This window comes from Eublepharis macularius, chromosome 2 (genome assembly GCF_028583425.1).
Source record: "Eublepharis macularius isolate TG4126 chromosome 2, MPM_Emac_v1.0, whole genome shotgun sequence".
NCBI classification, from domain to species: domain Eukaryota; kingdom Metazoa; phylum Chordata; class Lepidosauria; order Squamata; family Eublepharidae; genus Eublepharis; species Eublepharis macularius.
In genome coordinates, this window is record NC_072791.1 from 105,418,570 (window position 1) to 105,444,675 (window position 26,106).

General features: G+C 44.0%; 1 protein-coding gene across 1 annotated transcript in view; it reads left to right on the forward strand.

The window, feature by feature from the left end:
• ANO3 (anoctamin 3) overlaps positions 1-26,106 on the forward strand; it is a 511,447-nt gene that overhangs the window by 479,746 nt on the left and 5,595 nt on the right. The window contains exons 18-24 of the mRNA XM_054972310.1: positions 3,428-3,464; positions 4,475-4,586; positions 6,622-6,679; positions 6,934-7,031; positions 9,966-10,111; positions 10,240-10,392; positions 18,634-18,781. Of these exons, the coding sequence (XP_054828285.1) occupies positions 3,428-3,464; positions 4,475-4,586; positions 6,622-6,679; positions 6,934-7,031; positions 9,966-10,111; positions 10,240-10,392; positions 18,634-18,781 (752 nt within the window). The remainder of the gene's footprint in view (positions 1-3,427; positions 3,465-4,474; positions 4,587-6,621; positions 6,680-6,933; positions 7,032-9,965; positions 10,112-10,239; positions 10,393-18,633; positions 18,782-26,106) is intronic.

Here is a 26,106-nt window from a genome sequence, read left to right on the forward strand (position 1 = left end):
GTGGCGCCTTCCCAGGAACGAGGTTTTGGTGTGGGCACCACCAAGGTTCTCCCGAGCACCCTTCTCCTGCTGAGTTCAGGGGAGCAAAGCCTCTGTCCTGCTGCCCTTGAGCTCGAACACAGTCACACAGGGAAGCTGCAGCTCCACAGTTCTGGAAGGCTTGGGAGGGTGGAGATTTAAAACTTCACTCACTACACTTCCCGTCAAACTTGCAGAAAACTGACATGTGTCCTCCCCATGTCAGGCGTCACTTCTAGTTCAGCTCATAGCATTGGAAATGGAAACTGGTAGCATAATACAGCTGCAGAAATCATAGTGGCACTGGAAAGAAAACAGCCAGACTTAGCATAGTCAGTTTTTGTCCATTCAAATTAGTTTAATCCAAGGTGAACAAATACGGCATGATCTGCTTTTTTTTTTTGAGTGGCGACTTTTCAAATGCCCACCTTTAATCTATGCCATTAAATTGATATCAAACCAGTAGCCATTTTTATATATGTCTCAGTGGCTGCTTCTTATGAAGAAATAAAATTTAATGGAGGTAAAAAAATCAGTGTGATCAAATTACTTACATAATTGCAGAGACTATTTTATAAAGTTAACTACAGGGCATAATCCACATGTTCTTTGCACACAGTTCTATCCAAGCACATGAAGTTCTAAAAGAGCGAGGCAGGCTGCAATGAGGCAATAGGTCAGCAGTTGGGAATTCTACATATAGGGGTACAGGTTTGATTGCCAGGTCCCTGGGCAGCCAAACCAGGGGATAGGGATTTGTGGGGAGGAGGTGCATGGGGGGCACTTACCTCACATGAACATTTTGAGCTTGCGCTCTGGAGCATCCCATGTTGCACTAGGAATGATGTTGTTCCTGGCATGATGCAAATGTAATGTATCACACAGAGGTCAATTGCTTGAAATTGGTCCCAAACACTAAATTGGGGAACGATTTTCACTCATTCAGCTCCCAGGACAACCCATTACTTCCATGTTGTGTCAGAAATGATGTCATGTAGACACATGTGGGGATCTCCAGAGCACACTTCACCCTTCAGCACAATGGGAGCACACTTCACACCCCAGCACCATGTTTCCTCACCTTTCTTCCCCCTGCCTGCCAGGTGAGAGGCAGCAGGGGATGGAGGCTGGGGGCAGATTTGATCTATCAAGCAGGGCAAAGTTATGTGTCCTAGCAGCCTGTTACGTTATCAATGTATAATTATTGATCTGATAAATAATCTTTGAAGCATTTGTCTAGCTATTTCTAATGTTATTTGAAGTCCCATATTTGTAAATGGCATGTTCAGACACGTTTGTGAGAAAAGCTAAACTAACAAATGTGGAGATAATCCAGGAAATGAACTTCAGTTTTAAACCTGGACATGCCCTAGGGCTGAGGTTCATGTTTAAAGTGTGGGTGGAGATTTTAATTTCACTATCATCTTTCCTTGCCTGCCAGTACACACATAAAACTAGAAATTCCAGTCTAGTAAAGTCTTTCTAGTAGAAGTGAGTCACAATGTGTAAGAATAAATATACCGTATTATATAAGGAGCATCCATAGTCATAGTGTATGCTTTTATTTGGCATATCTGAGCTGAATGCACAGTATTTTGGATACTCTGAATGTAATGGTCGTGATCCAGATAAAATTAGTCCTGTTGAAAATTAGTAATAACAAAGTTGTCCCGTTGGATTCAATGAGACAGTCAAAACGAGTTGGCTCCCACAATAATCTTCTGAAGACAGATGATGGAAAGAAGGGATTTTGGCCAGTTCCACTCTACTACTACAGAATACCATTTTCCCCTATGCCTCTTTTGAGCTTATTCTACCATCCATTAGCAGCATTCAAGAGAACTAAAAGAGTGTAGCAGGATACAGAGGCAGGAAAGTAGGACTCGTCAGCAGTGTTCCGCTGACTTATTTGAATACCATTCACTTAATTTTACATAGATGAGGGGGCCTGTGCTTCTGACATTAATTAGGTTGCTTCTTTGAAAGCTAAAATAATTGTATCTGACATGCTTGTGATGAGAGAAATCCAAGGTAGGTAATAAAAAACATGTAAATCGCCATGGTCTTTTTCTGCACAGATGATTTTCACAGGTTCTGGCCCCATACCACTTTGAGTTTTCTTCTGAATTCTGCATGCTTAACTTCCCCTTTAGATTTCAATGCAGCATGTTCAAGGTTTCTCTTCAGATTTTCTGCATGCGCTTATTTCCTGATGTTTTTTTCTATGTAATTTGGAATTGACTTTTTCGATTATGCAGAATTTTACTTTCAGCTTTTCCCTTTCTGCCCTCTGTTCTACCCCCTTCCTTTGCAGGCCACTTCTCACTGATTGGCCTCCCCATCCTCCTTTTAGCTCTTCCCTTCTTCTCTCCCTCTTCATCCCCCTCCTTTCCCAGGACACATTTTTAAGAAAACTTTTTATTAAAAAAGTCAAGCATGATGAAATTATAACATCAAGTTATAACATCATTATGTTTGTTTTTAAAAAAAACAACTCAATACATGATAGCCATGCTCCAAATAGACATTTTTTATTAAGATTTATGGACCCCCCCTCCCACGGTCCAAACCAAAGAGCCACACCCTGGCTGATCAAGAGCTGGGAGACACAGGCTGCCACCGGGTAAGAAAACTAATACAATGCAATAACGATGTCATTATAACATAACAACATCATAAAATTTTCTTTTAAAAGAAAAGGGGTGTCTTAAAAATCCATAGGGTTTCATGGATCTCTTTTAGGTTTTCAAAGATCAATTATCTATGCTTTTTGGGTTAAAAGTTCTATGTTTGTGGTTCCTCTGCAGCAACACTGCATGTGTACAATGTTCAGTTTCCTTTTACATTTGTTTCTCTTTTGTTTGGTTCCCCCCCCCCACACACACACACACTGCTAATGCCTTAGTGCTGGATGCTTTTGGTTATCATAACTTCATAATGACCTAACGTCATAATGTAATAATGCAATCGGGCATACACAAAACATTTTAAAAGGGGGGTGGGGTGATATGATAACATTGGTGACTCTGGCAGTGATACCAATGGTGATGTCCACACATCGCCACATAACCCATGGGGTTATGTGGCACCCCCATGATAATTCATGGGGGTGCGGCCAAAAAAAGACAGCACCCACGCTGGGATGAAGAGTGGCATGTGTAAAGGCAGGTGGCCATAACGAATCTGATCCTTGAGGATTGGTATCTACATAACACATATGGACTTGTGTGTTACATTTCAGCACCACTGGTTAAGAATAATTGAAGTAGAGATGCATTTTTATCTTAGCCCATAGGGCACAGGAGGCAATATTTTCCTTCGTTTTTTCCTGTTTCATAACTAGTTAACAGGGATCCTTTTTAAAATTGTATTTTGTATTTTCTAAATTTTTTTCTCAACTCTATTTTAGGTGTATGAAAAAGTTGCTTATCTCTTAACAGATTTAGGTAGGTAGTTGCATTGACACATTGAATATTGCTGTGATGTTTAATTTTTCTATTATTAGAGATGGGTCTGATAAAGTTCTCAACAGAAATGCATTATCAAAAAAGTAACATTTTATTAATGAAGATAAAACCAGATGAAGGGACAAACAATCCTATGTTGTCCATGTATCCATAACATTAATTGTATGTTTTTCTTCTCCTTGATCAAGGAGGCAAATTAGATCAAGAAAATGAGAAAAGAGTTAATCCCCTCCTGTCCAGCACCACACTCCTAATCAAATTGCTCCCCTCTTCAATGAACTTGTCCCTTAAAACAGTTAGTATAGAAAATGCAGACTTTATCTGAGGGCAAGGGTTTTTTTCCCTCCTAAGCCCATTGCCCATGGCAAAGAGGTTAAAAAGGATGGTATGCTTAATCTACTGAGTGTGTGTGTGCACATATGCATGTGTGTGTAATTTAGATTATCAGACTATAAATCAAAACACTAAGAAAACAAGCCAACCTCCATTAAAGCAGCAAACCAACTGTGGAAACCACACTGGAGGGGGGTTTGTTCTGTTAAAAATATTTAATTTTGGAGCTGTTGCTACTATAGCTGTGTAAGAATTGTTTTTGTGAAAATTACCAATATATGTAATTTACTGTATGGGATGTAAATTATTGTCCTGCATTTTGGATTAGATTGTTTAATATTTATATTGCGGTTCACTGAGCACAGAATATAAGAACAAATATTTACTTTATTGTTGTAATTATTTATATGGACCCTCCGGTATGGTTTCCACTGTTGGTTTGCTATAAATCAAAACAGGCAGATAACCTTTCTGGCCATTCATTTCTGATGATTTTTTATTAATGCAAATTGAGTGTTGCATGCATGTCTTTGATGTGAAGTTTAAGATGCCCAGTGTCTCAGTGGAAGCCATCTACCAATCCAGATCAGAAAAACTAGATCAGAAAATTTGAATTTCTTTGCCAATGAGTAATGTATCCTCTTTCATTCTTGTAGAACATCCTAGAACAGATTCAGAGTGGGAAAACAGTTTTGCCTTGAAAATGTTTCTCTTCCAGTTTGTCAACTTAAACAGTTCTATTTTCTACATTGCTTTTTTCCTTGGAAGGTAAGTTAATTTCAAATGAGTTAAGACTAAATGCTTAAGGAACTCCAAGAAAAAAAATTAAAACCATGAATTATCATGGATATATTACACTGGTTTGTTCATAGCTGATGCTAGTGGCTTTAAATACGGACTGGATACTAAGGGCACAATCCAGAAAAAGTTAGTGTTTAACTGCCCAATTGTTGGCTCAATTTAAATGTGACACAGGATAGATGGAGTCATTGTGGAACTTTGCTTTGGTTCAGAGTTTCATTTAAACCATGCTGCAACCTGAACAAAGAAGCTGTGTGTGTTTTTTTTTCTTTTTTCACATTTCTTAAAGTATACGCTACAGTTTTCCAAAGGATATCCCTAGGTGTGTTCAGAAGATCCATGTGTTTGTGGGTCCAATTCAGATTGGGACCATGATGTGCAGAAAGAGGAAGTTTAAACATATAGAAAGAAGGAACCCCTGCATTGTTTTCCCAACCTGAAATAGCTCTGGAGGTTTGCTATTTGCCCCTTTGTGGAAATGTAACATGCAGCTAATCAGTACACTGTGTGTGTGTGTGTGTGTGCGCGTGCGTGCGTGCGTGCGTGCGTGCGCATGCACACACGTGCACACACCATGGTTCTGATCCAATACAAATCCACATGCACCTGGGAAACATGGAACTTCAGAATACATCTCTCCACTTAACAAGTTTCCCTCGTGAAAACTTAATGCGTAATTAGGTCTTTATCTTACTTGCTCTGTAGTTTTCATTACAAGACTGCCCCAAATCAGCAATTGGATGAAAGTTTCAAGACTCTGATTTACACATGGAGTTTTCCATTCTAATCAAGAAAGAGAGCAGCTCAATACATGCATCTCCTTGTGTATGCAGAGCTCTCGTCTCCATTGAAGTGCATATGGAGATTCTTGATAGTGTTCATTTCAAAGAATACTCCAGGATTTTAACTAGAGTGTTCACCTTCTCTACTTAATTAAGTCAGTGTTGAGTATTCTCATGTATACATCCATATCAAAATTAGTATATTTTATATAGTTGAGCAAATTACCAGAAAAGATCTTAATGAACATCTGAATTGTGACAAGACTTCTCCCCAGCTGCTATTTCTTCTTGTTGCTCTTTTTCTTATTCTACTTTATTCTCACTCATTTGATCTTGCTGTCATTTAATCTAACTTTCACTGTCATTTAATCTAATCTAATCACCATAATTTTATGGTGAATTTTATGTCTACACATTACACGTATTGTGATTTCATTGACAAAATATGTAGGCTGTCATAGCCAATCAGATTAAACAGCAGTAGAGGTAAATGAGGTTCAGAACAGTGAGAGCAATGAATAAAGAGTAAAGTAGCTCCCAAATATGGATTAAAGAGAACAAAAGGATTTTTAAAAGCATCAAAACAATGGAAGTACTTTGAACCACAGGACTCAAAAACCACTGAAAAGAAGAGGTGCTTTTTGACATTCAAGAAAACAAAAACAATCCTGTGTAAATAGTTTCAATTAAATGCTAGTGTTAAATTGTTCTCAGTAAAAACGGTTTACTCACATTACATTTTACTCTGTAAAAAAGATTTACTCACGTCTGGCTCTACAGATAGCCAAATCTGAACAAGAGGGCTATCCAGAGCTATCACTGAGTCTTTTGCAAACCTGGAGAAGCCCATGTTTGCAGAAAAATCATACTTCTGTTTTTAAAAAATCACCCAAAAAGTGACTAGTGACATGCATGCATTACAAAAAGCAAAGTACAGGAGTTTGAGCAATGATTTGGTGTGGCATAGGATACAAAATGCCATTCAAAAACTGTCAGAACAAAACAGATGGTGATGGCAGCAAGGATCAAGAGGAGGAAGTGAGGGATGTGGGAACTGGCAGTTGGGGTGATGTGAGGGGTTGTGGTGATCTAGAGTAATAAAAAGAAAGAGCAAAATAAGATTTCACCTACTTGATGAGTCTTCAAGGGTTCTCTTCATGTTCTTAAATATTGCCATTTATTCAAAATTCAACTGACAACCCAAAATCTAATCTTTCCAGATTTGCTGGACGCCCTGGAAAGTACAACAAACTCTTTAACAGATGGAGATTGGAAGAGGTAAACCACCATACTTGTCCCCACCAACATGTTTTCTACATTCAATTTTTTATTGATCTGTGCTTTCATTTGTCAAATAATTCCGTTCTTTGTATAGTCCCTCTCTTTTTTAAAGAATAATTAAAATAGTTTTATATGACATCAAAATACAGCTGGTGGATCTCAGTGCCCTTCTCCCTCAGTGAAATGATAGGAATTAAACAGCTTAAAAAGCTGCTTTCTAAATGTATACATAGTAATGCTTCTTCCTTTAGTGTCATCCCAGTGGCTGCTTAATAGATCTCTGCCTGCAAATGGGTGTTATCATGGTTTTAAAGCAAATGTGGAACAACTTCATGGAACTTGGCTATCCGTAAGTAAAATCTTTGCCTAGATTTCTAAAAATACTGTATTTTCATTGTGGTTGGAGCTGAAGGCACATCAAATTGTTGGCTTCATGGTTGATCTTACTGGGGCCAGAATAACACTAAAATCACCTTAACTGCCCAAACAAAAGGAACCATCCTTCCTTTCCTGCATGGACAGCTGTGATGATGACGAATTGCACTTTTTAAAAACTTGAAAGTGCTGTACAAACAGCTGAAGGACTGTTAAGTGTTAATCCGTCACAGACACAGAGAGCTTGAGTGAAAGGTTGAGTGAAAGATTACTCCAAAAAATCTGATTGGGTAGTATGAGCTGGAAAGAGGAGGATCTGTTTTCCGTCTTAGCAGAGAGGAATCAAATGTGAAGAGCTGGGAGACAAAATCCTAACTGAAAGCAGTTTAACACCAACGGGGAAAGTTGGAAAGAGATTTTGGGAAATAGGTGCTGACTCCTATTGAGGTCAAAGAAAGGGGAGACATCTAAGGAGAGAAGACTGTCTGTATCCAGTTAAACAAGGAGGTATCTCTGGAGAGTGAAGAGATCCCCTGAAAGACGTGGTTGGAGATTGCCCTTTGGAGACCTTAAGATTCAGTAGAAAGATGAAGGAAAGCACTGGAGTTTGAAATGAAAGTGTTTGGGGTACTAGAAAATAGGTACCAACATTCTTAAACACTAAAGAGAAAGAGAATACTAAAAGAAAGTATACTAGATTGTGTGGGGAAGACATGGGAACAAAAGCTACTAAACATAAGAATTTAAGTATCTTTGAAGAACTTTGAATAAGAACTTAGGGTTTCCAGTCCCCCACTGGGGAAGGGGGATCCCCCACTTCCATGCTCCAACCCCTGGCCTCTCAGGGGCACACATCCAGGTGGTGTGGTGCACTCCCATGGCTCTTGTGTGGCACAGTCTGAATTCAGTGAGGGTGAGGTCTCCTCTGGAGGAAAGAAGCCTCATGTAGCCAGCCAGGACTCCTCAGGAGAAGAGGAGTTCTGTGTAACCAGCCCTAGCCCTGACTCAGCAGATGCCAGTGATCAGGAACAACAGCTGTTGGATTATCAGAGCTCACAGCCAGCAGCTGAGGCAGAGGCACCAGCACCCTCTGACCCCAATACCACAGTGGAAGCTCAGCCAGGGATGTCCAAGGCTACAGGTGCAGCCCATCCAAGGGCCTCCACTCCCCCAAAGAACACCACAGACAATGCTGGAGATTGGAACTGCAGGAGAGATGGTGCAGTGCTCATCTCCTGAGCCAATGCTAGCTGCTGGAGACCGATGATGAGTAACATCAGGATGGAGCCCCAGCAGCTGGCTGAAAACCATGCCTGGCTATAAAAGCCAGTCTGGAGAAACTGCCAGGCATGGAAGCAACGTGTTGATTACTTGCGACTAGACATGGGCACGAACAGAACCCCCCCCCCCAGAACACCCGGTTCATCGTTCAGTGCCATCCACGAACAATGAACAACGAACATGGATGAACATGGACTGTTCCCAGACATGTTCATTGTTCATTGTTTGTGGGGGCCAGAACCACGCCCAACCACAACCCCCCCCACTAAGCCCCCCCTCCCCTCAAACCCACTTACCTGGCCCTTTGAAGATCCCTTTAAACTATCAGCTGGCAGGCGGCATCGGGGCTGAGTTTAAAGGGCCCTTTCCTGTCACGTGCAAGGAGCAGGGCCCTTTAAACATCCCACAAACTGACCTTCCCAATGTCCAATACCCACCAAATTTGCAGGGAACATAGTCCTCACTGTCCTCTGAAGACCCCCTAAGTTTCAGAGAGATTGCGCCCCGGGAAATGCATGATCCATGGGTCTCCCCATTGGCTGTCATTTTGACCTACGGACTGGACTTGACTTGGTTTTTGGACTCTGGACACACCCCTGACATTTACCTTGTGCTCTGCCTATGGACTGGACCTGGCTTTTGAATCTTGAATGCTCCTTTGGATTTGCGTTAGTGCTTGGACTATCAGCTTGGGAGAGCCCAGCCCATGACAACGGCCTGATCTGGGCCCAAAATGGCTTGAATAGAGCTGGATTGGGCCTGGATTGGGCCCAGATTGGCCCGCTGCAGAGTGGGAGAGCACACCTGTGCTCCACAGGAGCCCAATCTAGGCCGATTTGCACCCGAGCTGGGATCAAATTGGGCCAATTCAAGCTAGATTGGGCCCGGATCAACCCAGATCCATCTGGATTGGGCTGGATCAAGCCACTGGTAAGTGCAGAGGTACTCCTTTGCTCTGCTACAGCTTGTTCTGGGCCAATTTGGACCCAATCCAGGATGATTCGGGTCCAATTCAGCCCAGATCAGGCTGCTGCAGAATTTGAGAGCGCTCCAGTGCGCCGCAACAGCCTGATTCAGGCCCAATTTGGGCCCGATCCAGCCTGATTTGGGCCCAATCAGGTCCGATTCAGCCCCCCATAGAGCCATTTCTGCTGCTTAGGGACAAAGAAGAGGGAAAGAAGTGAGGGAACATCATAGCAGCCCTCAGAACTATTACATGCAGGTTTGGGAGGAGATCCATATAAGGCTTGAGGGAGACCCTTTTTCCTAGGAAACAGGAATTATACTAGACTTTAATCTTGCATGTTATACTGTGCAATCAGTAGAGAGGGATTTTTGTTGAAACATAGTACCATTTCCATTTCTACAGCTGGAAATAATTTAGTACTTGATTTTAAAGATCTAAAGGAGTAATTGCAAGGGTTATCAAAATGTTAAAACATTCATTGGGCTTTGATAGGACTGTCTACACTGACAAGGTTTTCCTACCTATAGAGGCCTATGCTCACAAGGAATGGAAAAAAATATTCCAAGTGACCTTAATGGGACAGTACTGAATAAAGATATCAATGAGTGATGTAGTTACTGAAAGTGATACCATAGATTTCATGCTTTGGTTGGCTTATAGGTTGCTACAAAACTGGTGGTCACGACGCAAGATCAAGAAAGGAGGGCAGTTACTAGAGCATAAATTTTCTCTACCTCAGTGGGAAAAAGATTGGAATCTACAGCCCATGAATCTACATGGTCTGATGGATGAGTACTTAGAGATGGGTGAGCATTTCAAGGAGCCAGCCTTTCCTTTTCTAATAGAAGCTGACTGATGTTTACTGCCAGGAGGCCTTGTTTTTCTTATAGACTTGGAAGGAGGTGCTCATCTAATATATGACCTTTCTTTCTAGTTTTACAGTTTGGTTTTACTACCATCTTTGTTGCTGCTTTTCCACTGGCACCTCTTCTGGCATTGCTTAACAACATTATAGAAATTAGACTTGATGCTTATAAGTTTGTTACACAGTGGAGGCGGCCGATGCCTGCAAGAGCAACAGATATAGGTAAGACAAAGAACTGTCAGTTTAGCAATTCTTTTTACCATTCAACAAGTAATTGTGCCAAATATTAGAGTTATTCAAAAGTGTTTGTTAATTCATGTTTAAGGGCATATTTACATTATAGAATTTAATCCATTATATTTTTACAACTATTTATTTTATAAATATTTATAAATGGGGAAGTTAATGCATGTTCAGGTTGTGATGCCTAAATAGCAATGTTTCTGCAAATATAATGAAAGGTTGAAAGGGATGTTTTAAGTGTCATAGGATCTCTGGATTGCAAGTCCATGAGAAGCTAAGACTCTGTGGGCTTTTTCTCACTATTTATTCTTGATTTCCTTAGCTGTTGATTACCAAGCATTGGAATTGATTTGGGTATAGTTCTGTCTTCCTTCAGCATTTTTACAGTTGTGGAGCTGGTACATTTTGTTTTGCATGTGCCTTAAATAATGAAGATTTTCAAGTGAGGGTGCTTTCGTCATCAGTGGCATTATAGGTGATGTCACAGCACGTGCGCGTGCACACGCATACTTTTTTGTGCATGCTTAGAGAGATGATTTTTTTAAAAAAAAGATTGAAAATGAACACATGGAGAAGTCTTTGTATGAAGAAGCCTAAAGGAGGAGCAGTTCTACTACCCACTACTCATACTTAAACCCCCTCCACAGTTTAAACCAAAGAGCCCCACCTAGGCTGACCCAGAGCCAAGAGGCAGAGGCCAGCATCGGCAGAGCAAACCAACCTCTGTTGGGATGAAGCCCAGAGCAGAATCAGCTATGCACTTTTCAAACTGCTGCTTTTTTCTGGTGCCAGATGTGGCTATGCTCCCTTCCCTTGGCCACCAGGGCTTTTACAGTTTTTTCAAAATCATCAATTTTATAGCATTAGGTTGGCCTAATTTTGTGATAAAGGTACTGCATTCTCTCTGAATTTCCATCTTTCATTTTTTTAAAAAAAAAACAGTCTCTATCCCCTTCTTTTGTGTAGATATAAGGAAAAAGGCAAATCTTCTTTAGGGAATGGGATAGTGAATTACTTTTTAAAAAAATGAAAGCTGGGAATTCAGAGAACCCACTGCACCTTTTATTGCAACATTAGGCTGATCTCTAGATATGAACTTGATGTTTTTAAAAAGTAAGTCACTAGTCCCTTCCATTGCAGAGGTATACTATTGCAGAGATATAAGCTAAGAATTCAGAGAGCCTGCTGCATCTCTTAACCTATTATTACAATGGTAGGTTGATATATTGATATGAAATTGATGGTTTTAAAGAGTTTTTAAAAGCCAGGAAGGGAGTAAAGAAAGGCAGGGAGAGGAGTGGTTTGATGATGCTGAAGTCCAATAATCAAAAAGTGGGTCAGAGGTGAGGGAGGTTAGGTGGAACAAACAAAAACAAAAGAAACATTACACACAAGGGGAAAAGCAACAATGGGGTAAAAGTGATCTCAAAAAAATCAGGAAAAAATAGATGGAGGAAAACAAAAATAATTTAAAAAGACAACTAAAGGCAAAAAATGCATGTGGAATTGAAGCAGTATGGGGCCAAAACTGACAAGAAAAAAAAGGTGGAAAACATTTGCCACCTCAGTTGGAAGAAAGAGACAGACACAGGTTTTTGGTATAAATGGCCGATTTATTAAACATAACATCAACACTAAACTGTGGCAAGGGCAAACTATGCGGTACAGGTCAAGCCACGGGGTCACACCTGACCACCGCCTTGACCTGTATGGGCGAGCCCCGCTGCCCCGGGCGTAATCCATTCATGGAATGGCCTCAGCCCGGCCGGCCAGGCAAAGGGTTCCCCCTCAAGCTCCTAAAGCCTCAGCCATACAGCATGAGGGAAGGACTTGCACCCGGGGTTCCCTGGCGGCAGTCTGCCCAGGTGGTGGTAGCCATGAAGCATTACCATCCCTCCTGAGAGACCCCATTTCCCCACCGATGGGAAATTGCCAAAGGGGTGCTCACCAGCCCGCTCCCTATTTCCCAACTTTCTCCTGCCAACGCGATAGGCCAAGACTCAACTTAGGCCCTCGCACCCCACAGGTGGCCTAATGCCAACCTGAGCCCGAGCCGCAGGTCATCTAAGAAGATGTCATTGCCAGATGGGGACAGATGAACCCCATCAGCCCTGTAAAGGGTGGCATTAGCGGCCTTGATGCGAGGGTGAGGGAGGTATATACCCAGCCCCGTAGCCAAAGCTTTCTGAATGGCCCTATTGGCTCTGCGCCGAGCGCGGGCCATACCCCTAGGGTCCAAAGACTCCCTCCATTTACGCCGGGGGAGCATCTCCGACCAGAATATATAAACCCCGGGCCACCGTCTCTTGATCACCCTCAGATCGGCAATCACTTGCAGGGACAGGGTTCTGCCTTTCAACAAACCCAGGTCATTACCGCCCACGTGTAAGACCAAAATATGGGGAGAAGGACCCGTCCTTCCTCCAAACAAGAGAGGCAGCAACCCTGACCACCGGAGGCCACGCCTGCCCAACCATTCAATTGAGGCATCTTGACTCAACCCGAGCTGGGCTCCAATCGGCGTCCGTCTGGCTTGCACTGCAGCCCAGAACACCATACTGTGGCCAGCTATGAGGATCCGCTTCCTCTCAAAGTTGCCCACTGCACCTGGAAAAAATCACACTGAGTGAGACTTAAAACGATGGGAGAGGACGAATATAAGACTGGTAAGCAGACGACTTCCATCTGCCCACCTTCTGGATGGTCTTGTCAGCATACCCCATGGCAGCCGCAGTAGATGCCGCTCCAATTCGGAACGAATGGGTGCCAAATTTGACACCCACCAAGCCCAGCTGACGCAAAGCTCTATCCGTTACTGCCCAAAACTGGTAACGAGTTAAGGGAGAGCGATCACAATGTCTAAACAGCACTCCCTCATCCTGACCCCTAACCTTCAAATAAGAACGAAGAGCTCTGACTGGGCATAATGCCTCATCTTCACAAGGGCCCAAAGTTAACACGGACCCAGCTCGCTTCTGATCAGTTTTTGATCTCTTAATACGAATCGAAACCTTGTTCCCTATAAACTGAACGTCCCGAGCCGACAAAGCCTGCCCTGAATTGTCCCGTTGGGATTGAACCACCAGTTCACTCACTCTCAGGGCGCCAAAAAACGCTGTAAGCGAAGCGGCATGAAACAGTTGGCATTCAAAACTGGAACTACATATCTCACCCCAGAGAGCTCCAAGGCCTCTAAGGATAGCAGGGGAAATTGGCTGCCTCCGGTCCCTAATGACCCCAGACTCCCTGGACCAACCCTCGAACATCTTCCGGAGCCGAAAGTCACCCGTAGCTTCCGGCAAGCCACGTGCCTTACTGGCAAACGCCAAAGCAGCCATCTGGCCCCTGATAGTCTTAACTGCTAGTCCACGAGCCCTCTGAGCCACGCAGAACTGTAAAAGGTGCTCAATGGGTATGGGCCATGCTTGACTTAGGCCCGCACCATCCCTAAAGTCTTGAAACCGTCCTACCGCTCGCTCATATGCTCGATGAGTGCTGGGGGCTATGGCCATCTGAATCGCCCTGTTCACTTCTGCTTGCCAAGCCGCCACAGTTCCGGGGGCATTCTGGAGGGGAGGCTGTCGGCCTCTGGAGCAAGGCGCCGGAAGTGATCCATCTGTCGGCGAGACAAAGTGTCCGCCACCCCGTTGTCGACTCCGGGCACATGCCTGACCTTAAACAATATATTAAGCTGAAGGCACTTCAAAGTGAACGCCCGAACTAGCAACATGACCCTAGCAGACTTAGATGTAAGGGAATTAACTACTTGCACCACTGCCATATTGTCGCACCAGAAGTGCACAACATGGTTAGCAAGTTCATGGCCCCAAACAACAACTGCCACCAGAATGGGAAAGAATTCCAGAAAAGTTAAATCCCTGACCATATCGCTCGCAGCCCAATCAGCGGGCCATAGCTTGGCACACCAGTGCCCGTGGAAAAACACCCCAAAACCCGTGGACCCTGAAGCGTCAGAGGCCACCTGCAACTGAGCACCAACTAGCAGCTCCTTGCGCCAGAAGGTAACCCCATTGAAGGAACTCAGAAATTCCTCCCAGACTTCAATGTCAGCCCGCATACCCCTATCAATACGAATCTTGTGATGGGAGGCGTGGAGAGCCGCCATAGCATCACACAGTCGTCGCAAAAATGGCCTGCCGGGGGCGACCGCTTTGCACGCAAAGTTGAGGGACCCCACCAGCTGTTGCAATTCGCGGAGAGATACCCTATGCTTGCCCCTAAAAGCATACAACAGCTCCCTGAGCTTGCTCACTTTATCCGCCGGGAGACGTAAAGACTGGTGCACCGTGTCTAGCTCGATGCCCAAAAAGGTCAAAACCTAAGATGGGCCCTCCGTCTTCTCATGTGCCAGGGGAACCCCAAGCTCCCCTGCCAATGACACAAAGCCGTCTAGCAGGCCGGCGCATTGTGCCGTGCCCGCGGGCCCAACGAACATAAAGTCATCAAGGTAATGACAGGTGTCCCTACATCTGAACCTACGCCTCAACTCCCACTCTAAAAAGGAGCTAAAACACTCAAAGGCAGCACATGATATCGAGCACCCCATAGGGAGGGCTCTATCCATGTAGTATTGTCCTTCGAAAAAGAAGCCCAGGAGATCTATGTCATCCGGGTGTACCGGGAGCAGGCGGAAGGCTGACTTAATGTCGCACTTAGCCATCAAGGCCCCGATCCCACATCTGCGCACAACCTTGACCGCCTGGTCAAAAGAAGTGTAGCACACCGAACAGAGTTCCTCAGGGATGGCGTCGTTAACCGATGCCCCTTTCGGAAAAGAAAGGTGGTGAATTAAACGATATTCACCAGGGGCCTTCTTAGGAACCACCCCCAAGGGAGAAACACGCAGACAAGGAACAGGAGGCGCAGAAAACGGACCCAACACCCGGCCCTCTGCACACTCCTTCGAAATCTTATCCCACACAACCACTTCCATGCCAACAACAGAACGCAAATTTTTAGACATGGAAGAAACCCGCGGGCCCTGAAATGGTATCCTAAAACCATACTTAAACCCATTAAACAGAAACAACGCATCACTCCGCTTTGGATAGCAAGGCAGTAAGTGCTCAAGCACTCTCGGTCTTACTGGGCTGGGGCCCTTTTCCAGCAGAATGCTGGCCCCCGCCCCCGCCTGGGCGCCTACCACCCCCACCTGACTTGGACCGGGGGCAAGCCGAGTAGGAATGTGATCCTGCACAGGACGGACATTCATGTTTGTATTTACAATTTCGCCTGTTGCAGACACCCTTGGAGGTGAAATCCCAACAGAGCAGCCAGGATTGAACCTGCTGCCCCGCCTGGGAGCGGGTGGAGACGGCCGCCTGCGGGCGGTGGATCAAATGGCTGCTATCGGCCCTATCGCCATTGTTAGGCTTCGAAGGGGACATCACCTGCAGCCACAGCTGCTGGTGAATCTGGTCCCAAGGAATCTGGGGGTTCAACGCCGCCCTCATCCTAAACTCTTCGTCATACTGCAACCATGCAGCGCCAACGAAGTCGGTGTATCCCCTATAGATGATATTAAGGTATTGAAATAGGGACACCGCCTTGAAAGGCTGAGCCCTACCCAAGACGCCCGCGTATATTAGAAACCCAGGAAGCCAATTATGCCACGTACGATCCACTTTGCGACGTTTAATCTTTTCCTTGTCGCGTTCATCTAGGTCCTCCTTGTCCTTCTTTTCTAATTCTCGGAAAAGGAGGGTGAACACATCCACATACTCGCCCCTAACTATCTTGTCCCTCGTAACCTGGGTAAGGTGATCCCCCAGGGGAAGGGCCGTGTCCCCAAACGGAAGTGCTCTATAAGGGACCTGCCCATAAACCCCATAAGGTGTAAGGCCCCACGGCGAGTACCCACCTAATGGCCAACCAAAGGAAGGCATAGCCGATGCTTGGGTATCAGGAGCCCCCCAGGAACCAGGATTGGTCCCCATATCAGGAGAGGCACTGGGTGCACCTGGGGGTATGTTAGCCAAACCTAGGTGTCCAGGCTGTTGCCAAGGTGTGTTAAATGAGGCAGATGGTGTGGTGGGGCCTGAGGACCCGGAGGCAGCGGCCTGACCCCAGGGTCCCCATGGCCAAGTGCAAGGCTGCTGAGGCAAGTCAGACTTACCGTCATTCCCACTAGGCTCCACCGCCACTGCCTCCTGGCAACCCTCTGCCTGTCCTTCTGGTTCTGCATCACCAGCCATGACTTCTTCCTCCGCAGGGAGCTCCCTAGCGGCCGCAGGTCCAGCTTCTGTCGATCCTATAGTAGACTCAAGTGCAGATAAATGCGTTAAAATCTCCCGTCTAAATGCTGCTTTAGATGCAACTCTAACCGGTCTACTACGCCCGCTGGCTTCACCTGCCAGAGCAGCTGTCCCCTTACCACGTTCTAAGGCCTCAAGGCGTTTCAAAATTGCCATATTAAAACCACCGTCCTCCTCGTCATCCGAGGAAGAAACCACAGGGGCAGGCCGCTTGGAGGGCTGCTTTTTAGCAGGCTGCTTGCCCTTGGCCACGCCCTTGCCCTTCCTGGAAGCCATCCCAAATACTGCACCCACACTAATGGCAAGACTGAAGGGCACGGAAATGACTGCAATAAAAACTCAGACGTCAAACAGGCACAGCAAGAGGTGCAGGGAATCAAACCTATTATCAGATTAGAGACCTGCCCTGTAACCACTAGGCCTAAGCCCCTTAGGATCAAGGACACCACACCAAGTGCGTATGACCCTAAAATGGCGGCTGGCCCAAACCGCGCTCCAAATGGCGTCGCACGCACCCAAGGAGGCCCGTTGCCACTAGGCTTATGAGCCCAAGCCCCTCAGGGTGAAGCCCTATGGTTTCCCAGGGCCGGCAGCAAGGTATCCCTTAGGCCCCCGCCCCGAGAATAAGCAAAGACACTTAGAAGAGACGGGGGGGTACCACCAACCCCTCGAACCTGCAGGAAAAAAGCGGCGCCAAGCGCCCAAACCGTATCCTGGCTGGACTGCCGTTGAATGCCTACACGGGCCGAGGGAAACGGGCCGAGCAGAACGCTCCCGCCGCCCGCAAAGCACAGCCGCGCCGCCGCGCCGCCACGCCAAAAACGGCCCGATGCGAAAAGGCTGCAGTGCTGCTAGGCCAATGCTGGACCCTCCGAGCGTCGGCAGAGCAGGCACACACGTCCAGCTCCAACCGATCGCTCGGAGCAACTGAGAATGAGGGGGCGGAGAGCCCAATGGCTCTCTCTCCGCCCGCCCCCAAAAGGACCCGGATGGCCGGGAAAAGCAGTCTCCTCCTCCATCCGAGGCTGCAAACTCCGGCCCCACAGCCAAAGCCACATTGTGGCGTCTGTGGGTGGCCGCAATGTGTCTAAGAAATACTTCTTGTTGCAATTCTTATGACATTCATTGAAACCAGCATAGTTAAACCCATTTACAATTTGTATGTAACATAAATTTATCCTTTCAAGAAAGCACCTTTTATAGGTGAAAGGATAAACTTGTATTACATACAAATTGTAAATGGGTTTAACTACTCTGGTTTCAATGAATGTCATAAGAATTGCCATCAAAAATAATAGGATTGAATCCATGGCATTAGTAGCACTCTCAGAGTAAAATCTTGCCTCTTCCCACTGCAGCTTCTTGTTCTTCTCCCATAAGTAACCCACAGGGGTCAATGGACCTCAGGGATGGTGCGAGGTAAAACACTCTGCAAATTGGCAGAAGTTTCTCCTCATATTATGAATTGCATCTGTGGGAGAACAGTTAAGATCCAGCCCATAAGCTGTAAATTATTAGAATGTTCAGCTAGTCTTCCAGCAACGATATATTAAGTTGAACTGCTGCTAATATGTTTGTCTTCTCTCTCGTACACACTGCCTTCCATCTGAAAAAGGTATAGCACCAGAACTAATTTGAAGTGTAGGGTTATTATTTGTTGTTATTTTTTGTTTTTATGTATGTACAACACAAGAATTAAAAATGCATAGAAATGCAATCTGAGGAAGGAGGAATTTCCAGAATGGAAAATCTAAAATTAGAAGGCACTTGTTTTCTAGATTCAGTTCAACTGAAAGGCAAAAAGGCAGTAATGCTGGGGGAAAGCATTTTTAATTGTATCTTGGGACAGAATAAAAGCTTCTTTGGATGTGAATTAAAACTGTGTAAAGAGAACAGGTTTGTAGTAGTTGGTCTGTGTGAACTTACTGTTGTTGTTTTCTCTTAGGAATTTGGTATGGAATCCTTGAGGGAATAGGAGTCTTGGCTGTAATCACCAACGCTTTTGTTATTGCCATTACTTCCGACTACATCCCACGTTTTGTTTATGCATACAAATACGGCCCTTGTGTTGATCAAGGATACAGACAGGAAAAGTAATTACTCCATTTTCCAAATGTATTTTTAGTTGTACTAACTGTTGTGTTTTGGTAGATGTTTGTCAGCAAAATACACACTTACACATTTTGCACATTTTTCTTATTGTTATATTGGTTAAAAAATTCCTGCATCAGAGGTCAAATAAAATAGGCTCTGAAATGTGATGTGCTATCTAATCTGTATTTGTAGAAAAAAAATTAGTTAAAATGAAATTATGATCCCCTTTCCAGAGTCTCTCACCCACACATATCTCACTACCAAAACATACATGACGCTGGGAGATCAATAAATAGATTTCCCGTTGTTTTTTTTTTAAAGTGTAATAGCAGCTGTGTGAGGAGCCCGTACATACGGAACACACAGCACATTGAAAGAGGGGAATCCTTCCTCTCCTGACCCTTCCTAATGAGGCTGTAGCTAGCCCTAAAAAGGAAATAAACATCCTCTCACATTGCCTTTCCTTTTCCCCCCTACAGGCCTGATAAAAGCTTGTGTGAGGCCATTTCAGTCAGCACAACCAATTGCAGTGGAGAAGTTTCTTCCCATGCTATGGCCCTGACCCAGTTCACAGCTCTCATAGCTGTACTTTAAAAAGCACAGAGACAATCCTTTTACTACTACATCAGCATCACCTCTACCTTGTATTTATCAGTCCTTAGCATGACCCAAGAAGTAGAAAACCTAGAAAATGAAATGTTACTGCAAGGGTGCTTCCTATCAGTGCCTTTCTATACAGCTAAACTGCATATCAAAAGCATGGACATTATTCCCTCCCTTCCCATGGATAGTAATTGTGAATTGTACTGTCATCGATATATTATTTTTTCACCCCCAACAGTGAGGACAACAATACTGCTTTTCTGATAAATGTGTAGTTCCACTCAGAGTACCAGATCAATCAAGAATGTCCTTCTATCTGACTGAACCCATATGAGAAGGGCACATCAAGAGTTATACCTATTGGTTGTTTTTCAGCTATGGAACTCTGTTCCTCTGAACACAGTGGCATAATTTGGGCGGGGCAAGAGTGTGGTAGCCCTGAGCACAAATTCTTAGGGGTGCAAAATTTCACTCCCAACAGATTCACACATGCAATTCCATTTCTCCACCTAATCCTTTCCCCCTCTCTCGCTTCAGTGTTTCCTGGAGGCTGCATTGCAAAACTGATGTCCAAGCCCCCAGGAGCCACTGAGGCTGGAGTAGGGGGTGGAACTTTGGGGAGGCAATGAGCTCACAAAAGCCACCTTAACAGAGCCACCAGGAGATGTCACAGTGGTTTTCCCATTCATGCTCTTCAGACCGGCAGGCAGGCAAGAAGCTGCCATCAGTTTTGGAGTCCTCTGCATGGGAGCAGGGCCTTTGCTTTGCCCTTCTTAGCATGTTCTGCCCACGCAAGCGACCACTCGTCAAACAGAATAAAAGGATAATTGCTTTTCAAGGCTAAATGAATTCATTGAAGTGCCCCTCTTTTCCCTCCCAGAACAAACATGTCTTTTTCTCAGCCTTTCTCTAGCACTGAAAATGCTGCCTTTGGGGAATTTCTGTCAGAATATAAACGTGATGCCCTAACATTTCTGAAGCAGTAGTTTATATGTAATGTAGTAGTAATTATATGTAATAAGAAGTAATGTACAGCAATATTCAGGTCCAGTAGCACCTTAAAAAGCAGCTAGATTTGGTCTTTAAGGTCTTGTGCTTCTACTGCAGACCAACCTGGCTAGCCACCTCAAGTAGTAGTGATGTAGTAATAATTTGCTCAGAAAAGATCAGCTGGGGAAATAAAAGGGAAGTGAATGATTCTTTAAGACCGCTAATAAATGTTTATTTCAACTAATCTATTTCTAGAGCATTTATTTCAACTAATCCATTTCTAGAGCACCTCTGCTGCAATAATTTCAGAGTGGTGCATGGGGCTTAGGCCCTTTTAAGCTTTGCAACGAACTGAGATACAAGTTAGGAAAGCAGTGACTTTTGTGGCTGAGTAGGGCCGATTCCAGATGACTAACCTTAAGGCATTTCATGCCGCCCTCTTCCGGATCGCGACGGGGAAAATGCGAAATATCGTGTTTCCTTGCGCGAGTTTTGCGCATCGTCGCGCAAAACTCGCGCGAGGAAACGCTATATTTCGCATTTTCCCCATCGCGATCTGGAAGAGGGCGGCATGAAACGCCTTAAGGTTAGTCATCTGGAATCGGCCTTGGTCTCCAAAGCCTGAACAACATTCCTGTGAACAGCATTCTAGCCACATCACTTTACACAGTGATTTTTGCAAATGGTTATCCACACTTGCCTTGTGGGATGTGATAGTGGGTGGGATAGAAATGGCATTTTTCTTTGAATGGTATCCTAAAACTATACTGACATCATGAGTTAACCTGAGACTTACCTCTGAATAATTATTTTATTTATTTACTTTATTTATAGTCCACCTTTCTCACTGAGACTCAAGGCAGATTACACAATGTGAGTCAGTACAGTCAATTTTGAAAAAAAGTCTTATGAATAGTCTTAAATCTGCTACAGATATTCTCTCACAGGCTTACTCAATAATTTTATCTGTTTCTGTATACTAATTTCTGTAACAAGGCCCTAAAGGAATCACATATCACACATAAGAATTTGAAATGGTTTTGCAACACTAACTGGCTATTATCAGGGATGTTGAGAAATTGAATGCAAATGTGATTGCCTCTCAAACTTAGCTTGATTGAAGTCCTCCTCTGTATATGAGTCAAGCACTTCCAAAAGATCGCCTAAATATTTGGCTCGAATGCCAGACTGTGCAGCTATGCATCTACACAGGAACAGCTTGAGTTTCCCTGTGTTCTCTTTGTAGATATGTTACATTTATGACTTCTGTGTTATGAGGCTGTTTGAAAATGTTCAAGTATGAATTTATATCAAGACACTGCAAATCCCTGAGACCTCTCTCTTTTACTAGTGTCAAAATTTTAACAACTTTTGGCAGATGCAGATGGTAATCTATAGTTCTCTTGAGGCAGTCTAAAATGAGGATGCACAAACTGATACAAATCTAGAAAACTCAGCACAGATCGACGGACGCGGAGTTGCTGCAGCCATAATGCACACCGAGTCACCTAGTAGTAAATCTCATCTCAAAATGTTAAACTTTTTTTCTTTTAACAATTGGAGTAGCAAAGTGTTGTGACATTAAGAATTTGTTGTGACATTAAGAATCTTTTAATGATCACTGTTTCAAGTGCCAGTTGTGAAAGAAGTTTCTCAAAACTTAATCAAAACATATCAGAGATCTACAATGAGCAAAGAAAGAATATGGCCATGCCTCCATGCAGCTTTAGCTGCTAACGGAGGGGGCCATGCATTGCTTACCTGGCAGGATGAAGAGCGGAACAATTCCCGGGCATATGGGGATTTGCCGGGTGGGCGGAGCCTGCAGCCTCTTCGGGTTGCTCCGCCTGCCCGGCTTCAGTTGTCGCCAACACTCGGCCCACCCTCCTCACCCTGTTTCTGGTGCAGGTCTAGCCGGTTGCTGCTTCACAGAGCAAGGTAGGAATTTTTTTTCCCTTTTCCCAAATTGGTACCGGGTTGAGGGTTTCTTTCGCCTACCTTGCACCAGGGCTTGAGTGGAGGAAATTGGTTTGAGTGGGGCTGTTAGGAGTTTCCCTGGTGGGATAGAGTTTTGTGAGAAGCAGCGGGCTGGTGAGCACCCTTGGTGCTTCCCTATTGAGGGGAAAGAGGGGTCTGCTAGGAGTGGCTGGTACTGCTTGTGACTGCCTGGGGAACCCCATGTGCAAGTCCTTTCCTCACTGCTGTATGGCTGAGGCTTGGAGCTTGAAAGGGGGGAACCAATTTGCCTGGCCGGCCGGGTGTCCTAGCCATCCCCTGGCTTGCACCCAGGGCTTCGGGGCTTGCCTAGACAGGTCAAGGCGGAGGTCCTGGAGTGACCCTGTGGCTTGACCTGAACCGCTTTTACCCTTGCCGCAGTTTTAGGTTCGATGTTCTTGTTAAGGTTAATTTAATAAAGTGGCCCTTAGATTCAACACTTGTGTCCGTCTCTTCATTTCAACTAGGGGGGCAATGAGCAGTCTAACAATACTGTCAATTGAGAGAGATTTCAATGTAGATTTCAATGCAGTTATTGAAAAAAATGCACAAATTAAAACCAGGTGATTTTAAATAAATTTGACTATATGGCATTAAATGCATTTTACTTTAATTACATCAGTATTTTCTTAAAATACAGTACATGGGGTTGAGGGGTAAGGGGTTCAATACTGGACTGGTAGAATGGACTCAGGGAGTGCTAACGGTCCATGGGTTAGGGGGCGCAATATTTGCCTGACCCCAGGCACTGGCAACCCATGCTATGCCATTGTCTGAACATCACGTTTTTTGTGAGCATGCTTTATTTTCTTCCATATGGAAAGCATGAGTGTGAGAGAGGAAGTGATGCCAGTTAAGATGAGGTCTTACTCCATCCAAGAGAGAGCCCTTTGGAGTAGAACTGAAAATTATTGCATTCATTCATTGCTGCCTACTGTATGAAACAATTATTTTTAATCTTACTATCCAATATTTATATTCATGTTATTTTAGTAAATCTGATTTAACATTTAACTATTAAGTAAAGCCATTATTAATGATTTCTCTGGAGGCTTTATTATTTTATTTTTACAGCTCCTCAAATGTCAATTAACTGTATGTTTTCTTATTCCTTGGCTTTGCAGCTACACTTTTAATAGGTGGGTATGAGAGGCCTACTGTTTAACATATAGGAAGCTTTACACTTTTTTATTTCATCAGCCATAATTTTTCCTGGCCATAACCTTTTTCATGGCCAGCCTTTCTCTTTCCATTCAATATCCCCTGAATTTTCGTCACAATGGAAATAATAAGAATTCAGACTAGTTACTATTTCACTGAAACATCAATACATGTTTTATTAGTGCTTTGTCTCAACTGAGAATGTATTTTCCTTGCATTCCCATCTATCAACAGAAGCAGGTTGTTCCATGATTTTAACAGGTGCTATTTACTGACAAACTAACCTAAATTATATAAAAGACTACTAGAGGTGGGCACGGTCCAAAAAACGGACCTAAATTTGACATGATCCAATCTGGTTCATGGTTCATGAACACGGTTTGTGGAACTTACCTTTTTCACGAACTTTGGTCTACTTGGGCCGGTCTGTCAGTCTGTGGTCTGTGAATCCAGACATCCTGGCTCCAATCTATCAATTTCCTAGGCAATGGAGGGATCATCCACAAACCTTCTGTAGCCCTTAAAAACTTGATAGGCTGCTCTACCAGAGAGCTTTCATTCTGCTCTATGCGAGCAAGGAGGAAGAATTAATTCCCTAGACAATGGAGGGGTGGACATTCTGCAGCCATGGGAATACCAATCTTAGCCCTCAAAACCTTGATAAGCAGCTCTGCCTGCCAATCAGAGAGCTCCCATGCTACTCTATTCAAGCAAGGAGCAAGAACTAATTCCGTAGACAATGGCTGGGAATGTGCCTGTGTGGTGAGTAAGGGGGCTCTTCCCCCACCCTTTTCTGTTTGCTTTTGCTTCATTTCAACTTTTTGGTGCTGCAAGCCAATGCAAGTCAAATGGCTTTTGTGATTTCTAGTATCTACTGGAAGTTTCCTGGGGGTGGGCGCTTTGGGGGTCTGTAACTCAAACCTCCAAAATGCAATCTTGGCCAAACTTGGAGGGTGGCTGGAGGAGAGCCTGCTGAAGCCTTGCTGCGAGTTTGGCATCTTTGCATGTGAAGAGGGTGGTCCTAGGGCCCCCAGAAGTAACAGATCATGGACCGAAGAACCAGTCCATGAATGTGTTGGTCCATGAAAAGTTCTTGGTCCGTGGTCAGTGAAAATTGACAGACCACGGGCCGGCAATCCATGGCATTTTCCCGGTCCGTGCCCACCTCTAAAGACTACTTTAAAAACTATACAACATAAAACATCACTTGAAAATTCTTCTTTCTGCAATGCTGCTGTTCTGTGCTGTATACAATATCCTGCAGTAACATTTTGAGCAAAATATTCCCCATTCCTTATACTTAATCTTTTCAAACATCTGTTCTCTGTTATTTTCTGCTCTCTATATTGATGCTCTGGTGCCATTTTACCCCATAACTATTTCTTCTTGATCCTGCAGTTATGATCTAAGTCAACTGGGGATTGCATCATGAATGCAATGGTGCCATACCATCACATAGCCAATCAATTTGGCTACCTAGCAGTGTCATGAACACAGTTTGGAATGGAGGCAATGCTTCCTTCCACAGCTCCAAACTGGCCCCATGGATGTTACTCATTAGGAAGCCAATTCAGATAGTATGGAAAATAATACAAAAATGCAACTGTAGTCACAGTCTGGTTCTCCTTATTAGTATAATATAATTAGTAGTATAATAGTATAATTAGTGTACTAGTCCAAATATACAGGTATTATAGGACATTTATCATGGTATGTATAAAACACGTTTAGGCCTAAGGCCATCCTCAGTACTATAGTCTCATGCTATGCAACCCATAAATAGAGCTATTAAATGTAAAGTCCCTGACCATGCACAACCAGGACCTAAAAAGGGTGGGGGGAGTGTTATGGTTATTGTGTATATAGTATATCATAAGGAACAAGAATAATTTTGTGTATAAAATTTATAAAAGCTATTTCAATTTAGTTATATAAAGATGTTCTACAATTATGGAATAAATATATTCCAATTATCCCATGAAAAGAAGTTAGCTTCCAATGTGGGCACTTCACAGAGATGGTAATTTTTTCATTTGCATCTAAACCTGCAATATACATGAAAAACAGTGCTCATTAAAACCAAATTCAAAAATCAACCCATTTGAAATATGTAATTTGAAAAGAATATTGAAATATTTACAAGCAGGCCATTCCACAGGACAGGGGCCATAACAGAGAATGCATGTGGATGGCAGTTGTTGCAGGCTAGTGCTGAAGGGGGGAGGAGAGCTAGGGGGGCAAGATGACAAAACACACCAGGCAATCATGATGGAGTTGAAAGAGGTCACATCTTTATTAATTTACAGCTCATGGAGTATTGGCACTGCATGGGGCACAGATCCAAGCACCGGCTAACTCGCCTGCCAGCCAATGACACTCATGCCCCTCAGACCCCTGCTGAGGGAGGAAACCATGGGATGACAGTTAGTGGGATACCACATGGGTGTCCACCCCTGTGTGGATCCCCTGCTACCTGAGAGTGAGGTGGACCCAAGCTGGGCATTCACACTTCAAAGTATTTTTTTTTAATTTTTTTATTTTTTAATATCTAAAACAGAAAACTACAAAAACTATA